General features: G+C 32.7%; 1 protein-coding gene across 3 annotated transcripts; it reads left to right on the top strand.

Annotated features, from left to right (window-relative positions):
• The first annotated feature begins 724 nt into the window (after positions 1 to 724).
• Positions 725 to 17,420, top strand: LOC138129126 (uncharacterized). 3 transcript variants are annotated; one of them, XM_069045391.1, is made up of 5 exons: positions 730 to 885; positions 10,794 to 10,877; positions 11,478 to 15,991; positions 16,108 to 16,332; positions 16,572 to 17,420. In XM_069045391.1, exons 2-3 carry the CDS (start codon positions 10,866 to 10,868, stop codon positions 15,978 to 15,980), a joined length of 4,515 nt encoding a protein of 1,504 aa, XP_068901492.1. In that variant the 5' UTR covers positions 730 to 885; positions 10,794 to 10,865; the 3' UTR covers positions 15,981 to 15,991; positions 16,108 to 16,332; positions 16,572 to 17,420. The 3 variants fall into 3 exon arrangements, with proteins under 3 accessions (XP_068901493.1, XP_068901492.1, XP_068901494.1); XM_069045393.1 differs by lacking the exon at positions 730 to 885 and adding an exon at positions 10,049 to 10,071; XM_069045392.1 differs by having other exon boundaries at positions 725 to 885; positions 11,478 to 16,332.
• Positions 17,421 to 17,993: the final 573 nt, after the last annotated feature.

Consider the following 17,993-nt stretch of genomic DNA (forward strand, 5'->3'; position numbering starts at 1 on the left):
CTCAAGGGTCATGCGCACGGGTTATGCGTCCCACGCCTAGATGTCCAACGTCCGTGATAAATAGCCACTAGCCAGTCGCCATTATTTGTGTAATTTTATTATAATATTAAAACAGTGTTTGTAATAATCATTATTTCAAAAATCATGGGCGTTGTTAGTTAATAGTCCTAATACACATTGTTGCTACATTATTACCACATGAATCTTGGTACTATGGCGGACAATAAATTTAGGCCGGCCTGTCATTGGGTTGACATCAAAATGTGAAGCTAGCATTATGTTCAACTAACCTCATTTTTGATTTTTGTCATTTTTGTCATCCTGACAGCGATAATCAAAATTAAAATTGGGAAAAGAAGCGTGCACCAGAGAGAAGTGCTACTACAAATTAGTTATGCTAGTGCGTCATGATCTGTAAGTTACGAAAAAGGCGAAGGAAACGCCAAACAGCTTGAAAACCTTCAGTTTGACAAACTGACACATCAGTCATAATGACAATAAATGGTCGCTTGCATTGACTTTTTTTAAATGTCAGAAATTTGCCGGCCTAAATTTATTGTCCGCCATAGTACTTTATAATTAATCGTTAGAAAAATAATTCTTATGATTTTATAAGGAATATAGGTATATATGCCTTAAGAACGTAAGATTTTTTTAAGGATTAGTTATTAAGTATCAAGATTTATGTGGTAATAATTAGTAAATTGAACTTAAAATTTTACTTTTATTCGAAAAAGGTACCTATAGGGTTCGGTGCGTTTCCTAACTAATTATTTCTCGGGACTAAAAATAGATGGCGTCGCAAACGCAGTTTTTATTTCAAGTAAAGAGTGGGACATCCGTATCACCCGTGGTGTAGCATGACCGGTCGGTGTTATTCGAATGGTAAGTTGTTTCTCAATTTTATCACTTACTACAATTTAATGATTGATTTGCTTTTGAAAGCCACTTATCGTTAATTACAGTGCTACCGATTTGTGGTCATATGGCAAGTACTGCACATACTTAACTCGTCGGAAAATATCTTTTAATTATGTATTCGTGTCATTTCTACACATGTACATTCATACATTACTGCAGAATGCATGACTCATTGATAATAACGGGGCACAGATTACTGATATTATTTATAAGCAGATAGTGCACTTGACCGGCAATGCATTGCTTTTAGCGGTCCAAGATTCTTCCCACGCTAGCTCCACCTTCTGTCGTTTGGTTCGCGCGAATTTAAAATGTAAACAAATCGACGCGGGTTTCTAAAACTGTAAATAAAGGTAATAAAACCATTATATGAGTTCTAATCAACTCTATTGATGTTATGTTCATAAAAATGATACAGCGGCTTCTTTGTCGTATTTACAAAGCCAACGAAACAGGTTTTTAAATTAGTGCGTACCAAAAGAGAGCCATGCGCACTGAAACTGAAAACAATTCGAGGTCCGAGTATTAAAAAAAATACGCTGTGACTAGCCTCCCGGCTACGACATCATGCAAGTGACGTCATCGATGACCGGGATTATTTAAATCCTGGCTGGGAACATAATATTTGCATCTAGACGGGATGGGCAATACTCGCCTATATACGGATCTCGGCCCAGTGAAGTTCAAATATTCAAGGTAGAGGTGATAACATTAACAACAACAGTTGCAGTAGTAGTACAGGTGTCCCATCTAAGAATTTCCAGCCTAATATCTCGGTTATTTGCCAATGGATTTTTATGAAATTTAAAATCTAGATATGTCAGACGGTAAAGATTCAATTAGTGATAATAAAAGTTAAAAAATGTAATTTTAACTCATGTTTCTTTATTGAAAATTAAGCGGATTATTATTAAATTGTTAAACATTAAAAAATACGTGTCTATACAAACAATTAACTAAATCGCTCGTCTGATCCAACCAAAAAATTAGATTTTGTTAAAAATTTGATAAATTTTGAAGGTATTTGAGCAGTCATCTTTTGAAATAATTGATGGGCAACATTTTGTACACTCCTTAAAATATGTAAAAAGTGGGCGCGCTTTATTAAAAAAGTAAAATTGTATAAATTTATTGAAAATACTTTAAAAATAGAAAATAATAGCAGAAATTTCAATATCGTTGAAAAAGGAAACAAACTTTGCAATAAATAAATAACAATAAAACGTAACAATAAACGTCAAAAAATGTCACTTGCGTTTGTGCGACGAGGGGTGACCAAAATTCGACGATAGTGCGTATTTGTTTCATACGCGTCTACCATTTTGCATTCTGCAGTCACGTTTAACTCAGTTTTTTCTTTTTTTATGCAAACCAGACGATTTTTCAAGGACGAGTTTCTCCTCATAGCACTTTTTATTGACGATCAATTTTTTGATATAAATCTTAAGTGATTTAACATTTTAAAAAGGCATGTAAAAATTACGTTTTTAAGACTTGGGTTATCGCATTAATGGGATTTTACTCTTCGCCGTCTAAAATATCTGCATTTTAAATTTCATAAAAGTCCGTTGGCAAATAACCAAGATATTAGGCTCGAAAGTCGACACTTGTACCGGGATATCAAAAATTATCTTGGTCAGATGTGGTCATGGATTTTCAAATAATTGTCGAAGCATTTGTGTCAATCATTTTTTGAATGTCAAGATCTGTCATAGTTTTATTTTTTCCCATACTTTGCAGTAATGTCGAAGGATTTTTACAAATTGTGTTGGTGTGTTTCGCGAAACTGACTGTGACTCATAAAAAAGGAAGAAATCGTCACACTAAATAAATTGAGACGGACGTTTTCCAATCCATGACCACCTTTGACCAAGATAATTTTTAATATCCCGGTATAATGCTGATTCAAAAAGGGTAAATATCTTAATACACTAAAACTATAAAATTATAATAAATTATGAGCGCAAAACATTATGAATTAAGTATACAATTCGAAAATAAAAATAAATTGTTAACACAGAAGACATCATTAACAAAACAAAAAAAAAAGTTTTATATGTAGATCGTCAGCAGCAAACAACTAAGTTATACAGTTTTACAGTGTGCATTACCCTTGTAAAAATACGATCTGCCGTTCTACAAAAAAAAAGTAGGCTGTACCCCAACCTCAAAATATACCTACATCAAAATTCCAAATTTCTGAATTGCACACAACACAGAGCCATTTGTTTTGTTGCCGTTTCATTAACATTTTGGACAACTTGCCAGGCAGCATCAGAGAAAAGGTTACTGAAATATTAAGTAATAATTGTTATCATTAAATTGTCTTAGAAATTAATTAGGTATTTATTGTTACCGAACCGCATGAGGAATGATTTCCGATCTAGTTTCGACAATTACGTGAAAAAAAGCACTGCGTCTCCAGCCGAAATACCGGTCGTCGATGACGTCACTTGCATAAAACCGGGATTCGTATGAATACCGGAGCCGGGAGGCTAGTCATAGCCAAAAAAAATACACTATCTGGTGAACGGGAATCGATAGGATAATTTTGACGGGTATTGAATTTCTGCGCCATCTATTTTCACCTCCAATCATTAACGAAAAATGTTGGTATGAGCATAATAAAACCAAATAAAACGGACCAAATAGGCGAAAGTGCTATTTACGGACACCGATAATTACGAATAATGTTTGTGTCTGAGTCATAAAATTCAGAATAACAAGTAACCGCAAAAAAGAATCAAATGTCTAAGGTTCACCAACTTTAGGGCGGTGAGTAATATGGGATGATCTAGGACTGTTTGAGTTGGTAATACCTACTGAATTTGATTTTTAAATTGTACAACTGGAGTAACTTCTGGTTGTTGACGGCTTGGCAGCGACGGCGGCATCATTGATAATGATAACTAACACTTGACCTTTCAAATTAAAGCGATGGATATTTCAAACTAATTTATTAAAAATTAAAAAAAATTAAAAGGAAGCGTTAGTTTATGTTTAAATCAAAATGGAGGCACTTCGAGTATTTCCTTTGGTTAATTTTTAGATAATGTTTTCTATTTTAAGTTTAATTCATAACTCATAGTAATAACTCATACATTTTCATCGCCTCCATGGATCATTTATATTTACTTAAAAAAAAATTAAACATAATGGGTCGTATGATTTTCCTTTCGTTATGAATTTATGGCATTCATTATCTAAAATTTTGATTAGATTGAGTGAGAAAATACGATAAAAGCATGTATCAGACAAAGAGAAAAAATTTAAATATTAATTAAAGAAAAATCATACGGGCCACTTGGTTTTAGTTTTTTTTTTTTAATTTGACATGAAGTTGACATCTAAATTAACATCAATTTTTTAGGTTATTTTGCGTCGGGATGTTGTTAGGCCCATTAGTACTCGTGAATACCCCTGTATAAATAGGAATTTATAGACCTTTTGTTCCAAGAGTAATATGATAATTGCGTTTATAAGACTTTTTTTCTAATTGTTGCTAATTTTTAATACTTATTTTATTCCACGAATGGGAATTTTGAAATATGACAATATCCAGTAAGCTGCTGTGGTTTGTGGATGATAAGCGATTAAAGTTTCTAATTAATTGTGTGAAGGACATTCGATAATCTTATCGCGATTTGTACTAGGAAATTATGTCATTTACGTTTTTCGGAATTTTAACGGTTACATCTTTACTCGTGCAAGTAATAAAAAATTGCATTATGACATGAAACAAGATGTTATTGTTAAAAGAGTATTGCATTGACATTAAAAATAAAACGGGTTTTTGTCAGTGATGTAACAAGCATGAAATTATTCCCAATATTATATGTAGTCCATCAGGGAGACTAACGTAAGAACTTCTTTGGGGTCAATGTCTTACATATTTCCCCAGAAATTTCAAAATTACAGTACGAAGTAAAAACATATATTTTTTATGTTAACATAATTCTCCACAATAAGTAGAAGTTTATCAAGCGTCACTAGATGATATTGTGTTATTAATAGTGGAGTAACGTTAGGTTTTTATTTCGGAACCGGTAGCAAGAGTTCGGATTTGAACGAATTTTTTTTTAATGTATTATAAATAAAACATATTAAAACCTTTATAGGTTAAAAAAATTGCCGCTCATTATTTGTTTTATTAATTTATTGGTTATTTATAAGAACTGAAATTTTCCAGTTAGAAATCGTTATTTTCGCAAGAAAAATACTAGAGAACAATATAGAATGACTTTGGGAAGAGTATATTGTTATATTGAAACTTGTTTGGAATTGTATGTGGAAAAAGAAGAATAATAGGCAGATGTTTGGTAGCCCGGTGTTGACCGGACTCAGATAGAAACACGTTCAGTTTGTCTTCTAGAGTCGCATAGTTAGCATTTTTTGAAGAAAATATATAATTATTTTTAATGCTTTTTGACAAAAAAGTGTTTAGTAATACCATGCGATCGAAAATTAAAAAAATCCAGAGGTCCGTGAGTAATACGCTTCAGTTGGCAACACGTAAAAATGTAATTCAAATGTCACCAGATATCATTACAATGGAGAACTGTCATTATTAATTATTGACTATTAAAATTGCTAGCAATATGTTCACTTCAGAGCAAAAAATTTTCATTGTGCAGTGTTACTTCAGAAACGGCGAATCGTCCTATTCAACACCTCTAGTTTTCGATGAATTTCAACAAAAGTTTCCGGACTTTCAGGCACTTACACACTTACAGTGGAGAGTAAAAAAACAGACATAATTTTTGACATAACAGTCATAAGTGTGAAACCGCCCTTCCTACATTTAAACTTATTTAGACTGATTGTGACAGTTTACATACTCGTAGTTAATAACTGTGCTACAATCGTGTCAAAAATAAATTACTCTCTAGGATTTTGGGATATTCGATACTAGGTTGCCATAAATTTGGTTAGGTTGGGGGCTATGTGGTTTCTGGTGGCAGACAAAAGATATCTCAAAAATGTAAGGCTGTGGCTAATTCCTTGTCACAGTTGCAAATTAATGGCTAATGCCTCGCTAAGTGATAGATGATTTTTCGTTTCACAATCAATTTTGGTTTCTGTCGGCATATTTAATTGAACTTAATCCCTCAATTCGTAGTAACCAACCTTAGGCATTCAAAATTACATACTTCTGAAAATTCTAGTTAAGTACACAACATGAAAAACGTTATTTCTCTAAAAGTTCGAAATATAGGGAGTAATTTATTTTTGACAAGGTAGTAGGTACTGTCGCGAGCAATAAATTTTGGTCGTCAATGTCATCTCAAAATTTGATTAAATTGTCACAGATTTAAAAAATTTCCCTGCTTAATTATGCCCACGTCAACAAAGTGTCAAACAAAATGAGGAAAAAATGACAATCAGTGTCACACAACATGATGATAGGTTATGATATTTACGACTGTTTTACAATGGAGCATTTTCGATTGCGTCAAAGAATGACCTTGACGACCAAAATTTATTGCTCGCGACTGTACGTCTGATCAATTCTTCAAATGTTCCAGTTGTCATAAACTGTCACATTCACAATAAAGAATGGGTTATACTGAATTTTTGAAATTGTCACAATTTTGATGTCCGTTTTTTTTTACTCCCAACTGTACCAACAACTTGCCTTGATTATTTTGATTTTCCATTCCTGAAAAACAACGTGTTCAAAAATAGGCCACTGTAATTGCCCACCATCAACAATTTTAGATGAAAATGACATAGAAGAGGATGAAACCGGGGAAAATATTTAATTTTTATAATACACTCTTAATAAATTTTTACTTTCAGCATCTCTTGTATATTTTTTACCAATACCCGTCACAATGATCGTTTGAAGAGTTCTAGTCACTTTGAATTTTAAGTAGGTACTTCATTGTCTTCATTTTTTTTGGTATCATGTTGTATTGGTAGGTGCTATTTAAGTTATTCTTTGCCAAAGAATATCCGACAAACAAAACATTAAACACAGGAAATAAGATTTTAATGAAAAATGAGAAGTCATTTTTTAGAAAAAAATTTTATGTTATAAAAAATTGTCAAATTTTGAACAGTATTTTGAATTAGTATCTCGTATTGTCAAATTAAAAATTTTAACACGTAAAACAACCGACAAAAACACAACATGGAAGTAGTGCAAACTTTTTTCAATAATTTATTTAAACAAAACAATTCGGTTGCCATGGTGACCATAGCACTCACGATCTTTGAAAATATCCCAATTTAACTATTATAAAAAAAATAAGCACAAATATAATTTCAAGATTATTTATTAAAGAAATCATAATGAGTCGCTTTTTGTGCCGGTGAGTGTATTTCCCACTATGAGCGTCAATTTTTAACCTATAAAGGTTTTAGTATTTTGTATTCATGACATAAAAAAAATAAATTATTACAATCGGAACTCTTGCTACCGGTTCCGAAATAACGCCGTATTTTTGTCTATCGTTACTCCACTATAAGTTTTATTTGAATAATCACTCGGCTACGCCAGCGTGCCTGAAATTAGTAGTTGTCGTGCCGGAAAATTCACCTCCCGTACTCTAATGTAAATAACTATTATATACAACGTGTCTCAGAAATAAGTACCTACATTAATTTTTACTGGTAATAGAACTCGTTAATAGCAACGATATTATTTAACTATATTTTGTTCTTAAACCTTGAAGTTATCCAATTAAAATTATTGAAAAATATGGCACAAATTTCGTTACCCGCCTATGGGGATTACTTGCTTCGCCGATGCCGATAAGCGAAGAACAAAAAAAAAATTGCGAACTTAAGTACAGCGGCTAATTGAAAGTGACCGCCGTTTTTGTCAATATAATAATGAAGGCGCCGACGAAATGATTCTTCCACTCTTTCAAGCATTCCTCTGTTATTGCGAATTGTAATGGCAGCATTTTCCACCCGTTTTCTTAAAACTTCAATTGTGTCAATTGGGATCGAATATACCAAGTCCCACAAGAAGTAGCACGGAAATTCTTTAGACTCGAAGAGCACTCCCGACACTTCACCATACACCAACACAACAACTATTTATTCACTACTCGAAAATAAACTCTCCATTTTCACAAAATCACAGAATCAACACGTAAACACCTGCCTTGTGGAGTCGGACAAAACTAACTAAAAACTACACCTCGGCTGCAGAGCGGAAAAACTGTATTCTAAAAACACAATGTTTTGCGTTACTCTATTCCACTAACCAATAGGAAGGTCTCATTTCGTTGCAGGATTTCATAAATGGCGCGCGCAACCGCCTACCAGGAAAAAATATACTTTAGTCTTTTACTAAATTTGATACTGTATCCTCATGATATAACAGTACGTTTTCATTAATACCAATCATCTTGTTAATCTAAAAAGAAGTAGCTTTGTGAATTAATAAAGAGTTTTTGTCATTTATAAATAATTTAAATCCCGGTAACACTACCTTTCTACAATTATCAAAAATAAGTTAACCAGTGAAAATGTTTTAGTAGCGATTTTCAAATTTCTAATACTAATTAATAATTACATATAGGGTTGCGATTTATGTATGGAACCGGGCTAGAACCATAAAATCTTAAATGCACTTAAGACTCATTTAAAGCTACTTATAATCAATTACATATTTTAGAATTTTTTTATCCATACATTTTCAAAATACAAAGCCAACTTGTTTTTTTTTAATGGGAACATAGGTTAAATGGGGCATCAATAAAACAGATAATTAAAATAAAACGAAAACACAGCATTTGCAAATCCGTCAAAAATTAAAAGAAAACCAAACCTATTGCAGTAGAGAATGTCGCATGTCCAAGGACATGCACCAACGAAAAAAATTCTTTCAATACCTTATTAGATATCGTGAAGAACCCAAAACGTCTGTGCCACAAGTGGCCTTGAATCCTGAATGTTTAGAAAATCCGTTCAAAATATTTTAAAACCACCAAAATACCACCCATACAAAATTCATCTAGGTAGTACACGAATTCAATGAAGATGATGTTGACAGAAGATTGAGACTGAAATAAGAAATATTCCTCAATATTAGTTGAGCAATACAATTGAAGGTTTTATTCACAGACTTCATTATTGTCAGGAAGTTTGAACATATTTTATAATCTACGAGCAGATTAAACTTAGGTTATGTACCCGGGAACAAAAACAAATAAACAATGTGTTTTAAATTACTCTCGAGCAAATATTGAAAATGATTGCCTTGAGCGCCGATGCACATTGTAATACGCCTCTTCCTGTTCTCAAAAACACGCACCAATGTCTCAGTCAGCCAGAGATCAACCTATCGTCAAAAAATTGCCACAAATAACGAAGAGTCTCCCGTGCCCGTGCTGTAGCCCCGTCTTTCAATCTCTCATGGGTTGAGTCATATCTGCGCAAACGACGAACATCGGTTTCAAGTACGCGCTACAAACCGACTGGAAAACATCGTCATTCGTAGAACCTTTATTATATCTGAAGTGGCAAATCTGCAGCATTTTCATTTTTCACAGCTAGCTTGATCATTAACGAACCATTGTCTTGTGTCATTAGGAAATTGTAATTTTGAAATTTAAGGCGTGGCTAAAATAGTCGACGTTTTCAGTTTTCATTTACCAATTCTTCACTGGTTTATCGCTCCTCCTACGCGCAAATATTTCCAAGGTCAAAACCCATGAGAGATTGAAAGACCTCTAGAGGTAATTTAAATAGAGAAGAACCTGTCACGTGACCTTTGCTGCGCGTTGAAGTGGAAGGGACACTGAGTGCAGTGGCGTAGCAAATTGTTTCTTCCCAGCTGTTTGACGTTCGACATAGTTTGATTTATATGATAATATTAATATTTATTGATACTAAAAATTGTTGAATACATTTTAATAGTTTGCACTTTAACAGACATTATTAGACATAACAATACCTATTTCAGAACCTGTTAGCTGAAATTAAATGACGCCATACCTGCGCAAGTGCGCTCCTCACTCGCCACCTCCCCCTTCAGAAAGAAATGAACTAGTCCGCCCGAATCCAACCAAATTTCGTCTCTTACGCATATCATGTGACAGGTTCTTCTCTATTCAAATTACCTCTACCTAGTAATTTATTTATTGATTATGAAGGTATTAAATTCACCTTAATGCAGCCGGCGCGCTGATATAGGTCTGTTTTAATTTCCTGTAATTTAATAGATATTTGTGTATAAAGGCCAAAAAGTTCATCTTTTTCTAAAATTAATTTATGAAAATTACGTTTCAGGAAAATATAAAAGAAAAAAAAATAAGTAATTAAATTTAATAAATGTCAGCAAACAAGAGCGATGTTGATTTTAAAATTTTAATGTTTAAGTGTTGCCAACACAAAAAAGTCCCTAATGCCAAATTTAAAACTACTGTTTTAACTTTTATTTAACAAAAATCCACAGAAGTCGGCACAAAAATGTTTGTGTATCTCACGTCTAGAAACGGTTTTGTGAGTACTCGCATTTGCAAGCCTCGCCTATCGCCTCGACTATCACGTCGACCCCCAAACATATCATTTATAAAAATAACTATTAAGGCTGGAAATTATTTGAAATAAAATTAACATCCCCAAACCTTCTCTGCTCTGCCGTAAAAATTTTAGGCGCCAGTTACGACCACCTGTATGTTGATAACCTCAATTCTAATAAGATTTTGTACTAACCAAAATTTATCTTTTTAGTGATAAACCAAAGGAACATAAGGTGGATCCAGTTTCTTACCTGTGCTTTGGTTAAATTACTGAATTTGGTTCAATCGTTACGATTAAGCTAATTATTTCTCGTTGAATAGTCTTATGATTTTGTTTGCTTGTGTTAAGTATGAAAAATATTTTACATTAATTAATATTATTTTTTGTTTCAGTAATGGCTCTAAATTGTCATCTCACTGTTTATTAGACTGCTGCCCATCATTTTTTTAATTGATTTTTCAATCATGGCTAGTAAGGTAAAAAAGATCACCTTATTAATTTTATTTTAATTTAGATATTTAGATATCTAGTGTGTATTGCTGCTTGATTCTGTTTGTGATTTCTACAATTTTGTGAACATGCGAATCATGGCAAATACTGGTTTCACAGAGGATTGTAATTATATTTTAAATCACTGAAAATTCTTACATTTTCATTTATAAGTGCTTAGAATATAATTATCATCAAAAACATCAATGAATAAAATCTCCTTAATTTTCATCACAACTATAATACAAGAGGCAATTAAAATTAATAAAATCGAGGCATGGCTCTAACTATTATTGCATTAAACTGTTTAATACCTTACCTCATTTTCTGAAAAAAGAGACATCCTTACAATTATTAGGTAAAATAAAAAAATATCGCATATTTAAATCGATCTACTGGATTGGAGAATTTCTAAATAATGATTTTTATTATTTTGAAACAGTTTGTATTGAAAGTTAGTTTTGTTTGTTTTTTCTTTTTCTCTTTTTTGGATATAAAATTTTAAATTTGAAATTAAATCGTAAATGCTGGTGCTCCTAAATTTAAGGAATATTTAGTATATTGATTTAAAAAAATCTTGCTTGTAGAACACGCCTGGTCTTGGGGGTGAATACGAAATTCTCGTTCCTGCATATCTCGCATTAAAGCTCAACAATGAAGATATTCAAGACTATACAATTCAAAGCAACGTAAAGAATTTTGGGAAAATGGATGACGTCGTAATCGATATATCGATGAAAGACGAAAGAAAATTTGGCTATGCCATGCAACTGAAGCAGAAGGACAATGACAGCAAAAAATTATCACCTGAAAGTTTCGAGACCGCAAATGGCCCTTTTAGTCTGAAGAGATATTGTCAAGCTTTTAAAAATTTAAATCAACGAAACAGACAGTATCAATTTATTCTGTATACAAATGCTGAATTTGATCCACAAAAAGCAACGAAAGTAACCAATTTTAACATGATCAAAGACGACCGTTGCAATGGAGATATGTTTTTTAATACTAGTTCTGAAAAAGAAAATGTATACAGATTTGAGGTCAACGATAAAACGCCAAGTGATAAAGAAATAACGAAATCGGACTACAAAGAGTTTTTCTCACGATTTACGATTTTCGTTTGTCAAAAGAATTTTAAAGATCTCGAACGAGCAGTAATTAAGATTTTGGAAAACGAAACCGCAGCCATGAATTACACGAACCTTTTCAGAAAATGGCATCAGGGCAGATTCACAAATAAAACTATTAATAAAGCAACTGTGAATGTTCATCTTATTGATATTTTTCTGTCCCCATTCGTTAATTCTAATAGTTATCTTCTCACCGCAGAGTACGAGAAGTGGAACTTATTTCAAAGAGTTGTTGAAGAATTTGATGTAGTTCTGATAAATGATTCATTCGAAAATGTTGCTATGACTATGACAGAAATTTCTGAAGAAGAAGTTACGGAGAAGTATAAAACTTACAGAAAAATGTTCAAAATGCATGCCAACGTTGCAACCGACGAAAGCATCATGCGTATAGCTAAAGAAAATAAAATAATTGAAAAAAGCGTTACAAGTTTGGAACTTGAAGTGAAATTGAAAGTATTGCAGTATTTTTACGCAAAACAACTCGTTATCAATTTCAACACCATTTCAGAAAAAATTATTTATAAAATAATGGAACTCCATCAACTAAGAAGTAAAATAAAATTTATTTTGATCGGTCACGGAATTCAGCCTGGAAAATTGTCTAGATTTAAAATTTTTGAAAATTTGAAGAACTTATCAATTAATGAAACATTGTACAGAGATGTTATCCAAGAATGTCTTTTATCTCTACAGGGCAGAAAAGAAATAACGCTAAAAAAATTGATCGATTCGATTGAAAATATTTGTGAATTTGTTGGAGCAAAAGAACTACTTCAAATGTTGAAGGGCAATTTTTTAGTTGGGCAAGAGACTGAATTTCTTCCATCACATTACATAGACAGAAAAGTTTCATTTGAAGTTTTAGAAACAGACCAAATTTTTGATCACAGATTTTTAAAGGAAAATCTAGTTGTTATTAATTTCGACGGAAAATTGGAACTGGTTCAAAATAAGCTATGTAAACGTAATATCAACGTCATGAGTATCGAACATTACTTAAAATTGCCAAAGGTTACCAAGGAATCAGTAATTATATCAACAAATGAACAATGTTTCGTTAAACTACTTGGAGATATTTCCAAGAAAAACCGCAACAGTCCAATATTGTGTTTAAGATTGTTCGACGAGGACAGTTTGTCAGTGGTGATGAGTACACGTAGCTTACCTGAAAATCTTTCTTGGAGGAGAATATCTATTAAAGAAAACCAAATCTATGACCATTTAACTAGACCCATCAATATTTTATGCGCCGATCCTGGAATGGGCAAGTCGACGATGTTGAAGAAATTAAGAAAGGACTGTGATTCAAAATTTTGGATAATCGCAATAGATCTCAAAACACATAACAAATTCTTGAAAACAAAACATGACATTAACGACCTTTTAAACTATTTATTAGAAGGAAACCAAGATAACTTTTCGGATCAGATCAGAAATATTTTTAGGTCCAAGAAAAAGATGGTTTTCTTCTTTGACGGCCTCGATGAAATTGAAACCCAATATACTGACAATGTTTTAAATTACGTTAAAGAATTATCCTCGAAAGGGTATCACATTTGGCTTTCTTCCAGAAGAAATTTAAAAGATAAACTAAAGGCATCTTTCGGTGAATTTATCATGGACATGGAGGAAGTTAAGGAAGGACAACAAAAATCCTACATAGGGAATCGTTTGGAGAAAACATATGAATATGGAGAAATAAAAAATTTGATCAACAAAATTTTCAATAGCACTGATATCATCAACAATTGCCAAGTTTTGGGCATACCTCTACAGCTCTACATTATAACACAAACATTCCTTGACGACAGAGAACTGTACGATAATATCACAGAAAATATTTTCGTTTTAACAAAGATGTACAATTTATTTTTCCGGGGAAAATTCAAACACCATCGTGATAAGCAACAGTCGAACAATCCACATTTAGACTTAACAGACATGGAAGACTGTCTAGAAAAATATGAACTCCTTGCTGTCCATTCTATGTTCGACGACAATGTCTTTCAAAAGCTGAATTTGGACATGAGACGCACACGTCGCTTTTTACACGAATTCAAAACAAATAAGGATCTTTTGGGAATTGTCACGAAAGTAAACACTGAAGGAAAAGCCGAGTTTGAACACTACACATACGGGGAGTACTTTGCTGCGAACTTTTTCGCAAATAACTTTGATAAAGCTCGAATTATCCAAAAGGAACTGTTTTCCAGTAGATACAAAAATTTGATGATGATTTTTAATATTATTCTTGCTGAAGAAAGTCCTTTACACTTGGCCTTGATCTACGAAAATATGGATCAATTTGCAAAACATGTTAAAAACAAAACTACTGGTATGTACGACAAAGGAGGGCGGAATCCTCTACATATTGTGGCATGTAGTGGGCCACGGTTCGATGGATTCTCTCTTCTGTATATAGTTCGAAATAGCTATTTGAAATATATCAATATTTTAGAAAAATTATCCGATTCCAGCAATAATGAATCTGACACATTATTCCAATGGACCCCTCTAGAGTATGCTCTCGAAAATAATTATCTTGGTGCTGCAGAGGTGATCTTAAATATATGCGGATGTTCAAAGGAGTTATTTAAATATACTAAGAATTATCAGAATAATTTAGATTTTATCCATTTCTGCTTGACGCATGGCTGTCAAATTTTATTGTCTTCAGTTATCAACGATAGCTTAAAAACCAGGAAAATTATTGAAGAACACTATCGACATTTTATTGAACACACCATCCAACACTGTTATTTTGAAGAAAGTGAACTTTTACGTTATTTGATAGACACTTTTGGTGCTTCACACTGGTTTATCAAAGGTACCAGAAAAGGTTTGACCTCTTTGCATTTGGCTGTACTTTGCAAAAAGACGAATGCCGTGAAATTATTGATCGAGAAAGGCGCCTCTGTTAATGCCGTTACAGTCGGTAATCATACTCCGTTACATGTAGCTGTTAGAAATAGAAACATGGAGATAACTGAATTGCTGATTCAGAATGGAGCATCTATTAACGCTACATCTATTGACATTTTTACAGAAACTCCATTACGTTTGGCTATAGAAAATAACGATGCGATAACAGCAAAATTATTAATCGAGAGAGGTGCATTTATTAATGCCGTTGCAAATGGTAATGTAACTCCGCTACATTTAGCTGTTGCAAATGGGAATGTACAAATAGCAGAATTATTGATCAATAAAGGGGCTTCAGTTAATGCAGTTACAACATATAATAGAACTCCATTACATTGGGCTGCTTTCAATAAAAAAATAGAAACAGCAGAGTTTTTAATAAAAAAAGGGGCATCTGTTAATGCCACTACTAAGGATAATGAAACTCCGTTACATTTTGCTGTCATGGATAACAGTGTGCTTGTAGACTCCGACGGAAGTTTTTTTGAGTACGTTCCAAATAAGAATAAAAGTCCGTTACATTTTGCTGCCGTGGTTGAGAATGTGGATATGGTCAAAAAAGGATATTTTTCTACGATTGTTACAAATGACGATGACAGTCCGTCTCATTTGGCTGTCAGCAATAGAAATACGGAAATAGTACAATTATTAATTGGAAAGGGAGCTTGTATTAATGCGGTTACACATAGGACTGAAACTGCATTACATTTTGCTGCTTTCAATGGAAATGTGGATGTGGTAGAATTATTAATCGAGAATGGAGCATGGGTTGATGCTAGTACGAAGAATAAAGAGACTCCGTTACATTTGGCAGCTTTCAAAGGAAATATGGAAACGGCTAAATTATTAATCAAAAAAGGAGCTTCTGTTAATGCTGTTACAAGTGATAATAAAACTCCCTTACATTTCGCTATTGACAATAGAAAGGTGGAAGCAGCCACACTATTGATTGAGAGAGGAGCATCTGTTGATGCAGAGACGGATGTCGCTCTTACAAAAATCAAAATAAATTGTGAAGATGTGTGGTCACGGTGAGCACATAACAGGTAAGCCAACAACTACGTCATGAAAAATGACAGTATGATTAGGGAAACTTGTTTGAAGAATTTTCGAATAATTTTGGTTGAAATGTTCAATAGAAAAACTGATGATTCTCTTTTAGTTTTTCAGAACATTATTACACGAACACCTACAGTGAATAAAAATGAAAATTTAGATACTCCTGTGCAGAAGGAAAAATGTACTGTTACCTATGTTTACATCGTTACATTCAATCTTGGGTGTCTATTGTTTCATCAGTTTGCTTTACAAATCAGTGTTGCACAATGTAACGGGCAAAATGTTATGGACTGGGACTTGGATATGCAAACATCAATATATTGCCAAGGTGGGTAACTTTTATTTGTACTTCCTGATGTAGGTAACGTTTTTATTTGAGACCAGTCTTGTTATCTAGGCACATTTATGATTTTTTTTCATTTCATATTCTTATTTCAACTTAATATTCTTTTTATTTAATTCCGTGGGATAATAACTATTAACAAACCTACACAAACATTTTTATTTCAAGATTTCAAATTTGGCTCTCTCACTTCGCACATTAAATTTACTTATTTACTCTCGTAGGACAACCCTGGTCAACGAGATCGTCATTCCTGCAAATCTGCCATTAAAGCAAAGCAACCCAACAAGTTTGTTGGTGATGGAAATGTCAACGGGAATTATCAATTTTCATCCCATAACAAAAGGACAAATTAAGAGACTCTTATTAAAAACATGGAGATATGACGACTTTTCTGTTAAAGAATTCCACAAGATTTTTAAACTGTTTAAGTGAAAAAAACTAAGAATATCAGTCAATTTCCTAGAAGAACTTAATGTAAATAATAAAAATTATTCATCGCTTTACGGTTAGCTCTCTAAGCTCGTATATTTTACTTATCGATTACCTATATTATTTTCTGTTATTTGTTATGTCTTTGTTTTACTTTTTCTCGTTTCTCTTTTATAAAACTTTTGTTCGTTTTATATCCACTACACTTTCTCTTTTGTTAAAAATTACAGAATTACTGCAAGATACCTATGTATTTCTATCTTGAGAATGCAAGAAAATTAAAAAAATCAAAAAAACTTTAGTTTATAATTTATTGCGATTCCATTCATTGTTTGAAGTAAAAATTCTGAAAGAAATAATTTTTCACACAGAAAGGTTAATTAAATTAAATTTAAGAAAAAAGTTAATTTTAACTGGACAACTGAAGGGCACCATTTTATTGTAAAATGCTTACTTTATACAGGGTGTTAGGGAATGGTCTCAGGGTGAGTTCTGAGGGAAAATATGGTCGAAAACCTTAATACCATTTTTTCCCAACATAAATGGTTTTCTCAAAGATAAAAATTTAAAATGGTGCCCTACTGTTTGGGAGCTTTTGTACCATTTTATTGTTGTAATAATTAAATAAATAATTAAAGTTCTGAAATGAAAGTTAATTGCTTAGCAACTTAAAGACAACAATGCCTTTGTCAGATTTTATCGAGTACCTATTGTCACAATGACGTTTCGGTTTTGAATACTTCCCTTGGATAATATCTCATCAAAAACTACCAGGATTGCATTTTTTTACGGTCAAAATCAATAATTCATTCGAAATATTTATCTAGATTCACCGCAACCTTGAAATAAGTCATTTTTTATTGCTGCAATAAACTGAAATTATTTCTGCAGCTTTATTTGTGATACCACATCTCGATCAACCTCTAAAGGGATTTGAAATCGAGCACTAACCACCTGACACTACTAAAAAGATTCGTTAATTTTGGTGTAACAGCAGCAGTAGCCTTTCCGCTATATTCCCATACACAAAATACATATCTGCATACTCCTCGATAGAAATTCGGGCATTGTAAACGATTGTAGTCTTCGCAGGCGACGGATAAAAGATAGATCAAATTAAAATATAAACTTTAACAGTAGTAAATTTGGAATCGTTACCAAGCAATCATTTTTAAGTCGAAACATATAAGATTTTATATACACCACGGTAGAGA

The sequence above is a fragment of the Tenebrio molitor genome, chromosome 4 (assembly GCF_963966145.1).
Source record: "Tenebrio molitor chromosome 4, icTenMoli1.1, whole genome shotgun sequence".
NCBI lineage: Eukaryota > Metazoa > Arthropoda > Insecta > Coleoptera > Tenebrionidae > Tenebrio > Tenebrio molitor.